The sequence below is a fragment of the Mastomys coucha genome, unplaced genomic scaffold (genome assembly GCF_008632895.1).
Source record: "Mastomys coucha isolate ucsf_1 unplaced genomic scaffold, UCSF_Mcou_1 pScaffold4, whole genome shotgun sequence".
In the NCBI taxonomy this organism is placed as follows: Eukaryota; Metazoa; Chordata; class Mammalia; order Rodentia; family Muridae; genus Mastomys; species Mastomys coucha.
In genome coordinates, this window is record NW_022196910.1 from 639,983 (window position 1) to 643,394 (window position 3,412).

At 51.7% G+C, this 3,412-nt stretch overlaps 1 protein-coding gene across 1 annotated transcript in view; it reads left to right on the forward strand.

Annotated features, from left to right (window-relative positions):
• Positions 1–3,412, forward strand: part of Gna11 (G protein subunit alpha 11) — a 16,750-nt gene that overhangs the window by 7,464 nt on the left and 5,874 nt on the right. Inside the window, exon 2 of the mRNA XM_031349369.1 lies at positions 2,702–2,886. Within this exon, the coding sequence (XP_031205229.1) occupies positions 2,702–2,886 (185 nt within the window). The remainder of the gene's footprint in view (positions 1–2,701; positions 2,887–3,412) is intronic.

The following is a 3,412-nucleotide window of genomic DNA, read 5'->3' on the forward strand; positions in this document are numbered from 1 at the left end:
CCTCCCACCCATCCACCCACCCACCCATCCATCCACCCACCCATCCACCCATCTATCCATCCATTCTTCTATCCCCACACATTCATTTATCCCTTCTTCTAACCATCTGTTTATCCACAGATCTGCCTGCCCCTCCTTTATAGCATCTTCTTCCTTGTCCTGTTGTCTTCCTAGGGTGGAGGCTCAGTCCCTCTGTGTCCCCTTGCTCTAGGTGGGGAACTCTGAGCAGCTTATTTTAGGTCTGGCTTGGGGCCACCCTTTCTTACCATCTATCTAGTGCTAGCACAGTGGCCCCTCTTAGTGGTGTGATCAGCCAGTTCCAACCTTGTCCTCCTCCATGGGTCCCTCTGACCTTTAGGTGGATGTGACTAGTAGAGGAACACCTGCAGGAGGATGCCTGCAGAACTCAACATGAAGGCACCCCAGCACAGATCCTGCTGAGGACTTCAGGCTACATGGGTTCAGTGACTGTCTGTCTTGGTCTGTTCACAACATGCATGTAAAGTGCTGATGTCTGTGGACTCAGAGTTTTGAAACAGAGAATAGTGGTATCAGACCCCCTAGGGACACCATGTCCAGCATCCTCAGAGGAAAGACACCAGCTGGGTGTTCTTCAGCTGTTGCTTTGTGATCCATTGGTACCCCAGGTTCCTTAGTATTGCCTGCTGCCAACCCACAGGTGAACTGTGACTCCACCCTAAGCAGGCAAGGAATGGGATATTTGTGATGAAAGCTAGATCTCTCTCTCTCTCTCTCAGCCAGGAAGGGGGACACTAGCCCCTATGGCTCCTTAATGTCACTCCTGTCTCTGCCCATGGACACTGGACATCATGTTGGGTCCCAGGCATGACTTTGGTCTGGTGCATGGGGATCCTGAGCTTGTATCCAGTCCCCAGTGCTGGTTGATCAGACATGACAGTGGCAGACTTGGCTTCCAGAGACATGGCCACTGATGAAGCCACACATGGTGGCATGGCCCAGCCTGGATACTCATTTGAGTTGCACCTTGTCCCTGGCACATGCTATTTGGTTGTAGCCAAGTGCCACAGGGTGGCCTGAAGGGCCAGCCAGGCCTAGCTGTCTGAATTCCTGGCCTCCGGTTCTTGTGGGGGCCTTCCTTGGTCTTGTTATATTTGCCCTTCTCCACCCTGTATTGTGGCTCCTCATCTTTTGGCAACTGCTTGCCTGCATGCGGCATCCTCTGGCAATGTGGTTGGCTGAGCTCAGTGGGCCAAGGGCAGGACACTGGGACCTGCTGACTGCTGGTGAGGACACACTGATGAAAGAGGGGTGACAACCGTATGTCTCTGTGAGCACAGCTCACATGAGCACAGAGGTTTTAGTAATTTTTCACGTTTTATTTTACTTTTTAAACTTTGTATGTGTTGGGTTGTGCACATGAGCGCAGTACCTACGGTGGCCAGAAGAGGGTGGTAGGTATTCTGGAGCTGGAATTATAGCTGCCTGATTTGGTCGATGAGAACCCAATCTAGGTCCTCTGCAAGAGGAGCAAGAATTAACCTCTGAGCCATCTCTTGACTCCAAAAGGGATCTAAGCTCTAAGGAAGACTATGCGGGGCGGGGTGGGGGAGGGGGATTCTAGGTGGGGCCCCACCCCGACCACGCCCCCAGCCCCTCACTGGGAGATTCTAAATGGGGGTTCTGCCTGTCAAGGACAGCCCTAGTCCTATCTTTATACTTATATTTTATTTTTGGCATATGTACATTTATCGTGTTTGTGCCCCTACAGATGCATGTGTACATATCACGTGGTGGCCAGAGGATATAGCGCTGAGTATCTTCCCTCGGCCCTTCCCCCACTTTATTGAGCATAAGCTTGCTCATTCAACTAGTTCAGCCAGGATGCCCTGTGTGCCCTAAGCCCCGAGGTTACAGGTGGGCACCCCACCCTCATCTCTCAGGTTTCTTGTGGGTTTGGGCTCCTGACTTGGGCCCTCATGCCAGTGCACCCTTCAATGTCAGCTGTGCACACAGATGTGAATGTGTGCAGTATTCAAGTGCTGAAGAGCTGATAATATTCTTTTTTTTTTTTTTTTTTAATTTCTTTTCTTAAAAGACAGGGTCTTACTGTATAGTCAGTAACTCTGGCTGGCCTGAAACTCTGTAGACCAGGCTGACCTCTCTACAGGCTCTGCAGTGGGGTCCTGGGAGAGCCACATGCACAGCAGGTGGCTGTAAGCATGTCTTCAGGCCACTGCCTAAGGCCCAGTGACTTCTCTGTTGTAGCCCTGGGCATTTCCCTCAGGTGAGGAGGTGTGGGCATTGTCCACGCTGAGAGCAGGGTTAGGGTGACCAAGTGAGCACCCTCTGTGCTGACCATATGTGATGGGTCTTGCTCATTGACTGCAGTGGTGGGGGTCAGTGGGAATTAGCAACTGACCTTAGGGGACCATCACATCTGGCACAGAGACTGGTGGCAAGGCCCCAAGTGCTCCTGGCATCTGAGGGGCTACTGGGCTTTCAGCCATGGAAGGGCTCAGAGACCCAGGGCTTGTCTGCTGTAGCTGGGGAGCAGGCAGTATCCTGAGCAGTGCCTCGTGTTTTCAGGTGGGAGCCAAGCAGGATCCCTTGGGTGGGTGAACTTGCAGAACTTCTGGGGGTGACTGGCAGTATAGTGCCCCACAGTAGGTGGGCAGGACTGTGGGGCATGTGGTGACTGGTCAAGGTGCATGGTCTGCAGGTACTGGCGAGAGCGGCAAGAGTACCTTCATCAAGCAGATGCGCATCATTCATGGCGCCGGCTACTCAGAGGAGGACAAGCGAGGCTTCACCAAACTGGTGTACCAGAACATCTTCACTGCCATGCAGGCCATGGTGCGCGCCATGGAGACACTCAAGATCCTCTACAAGTATGAGCAGAACAAGGTGAGGGCCGACCTGGGCGGAGCCTACGGGGCGGGGTCTGTGGGAGGAACCTGCCCCCCCAAGGGCGGGGCCTAAAAATGGGATCAAAGGTAAGGACCACTAGAGGTAGGGGAGGGTGTCTGTCTGTCTGTGAGTTGTCAGTGTCACCTGGCCTCCCGGAGACCTGTGCTCATTGAGCTTCACTGTTGTTGTTGTTGTTATTGTTGTTTAAGTAGTATTTTGAAATAACATTATTTATTCTTTGAGAATCTCATGTATTTCGAACTTATTTCTACTTTTTCTTGATTCTTCCCCATCAGGCTGTGTGTTCGTGTGTGTGTGTGTGTGTGTGTGTGTATGAATGATGAGGCTCAGGATCTTGGATCTCTTAGGCCTGAATTCATGCTGAGCCAATTCCCCAACCCTTCTGCTTTAGAAACAGGGTCTTCTTGCTTAGGGTCTTTAAGCTCCAGTCTTGACATCCCTCTGCCTCCATCTCCCAAGTGCCAGGTATTGTCTTTTTTCTTTTTTTTTTCTTTTTTTTCTT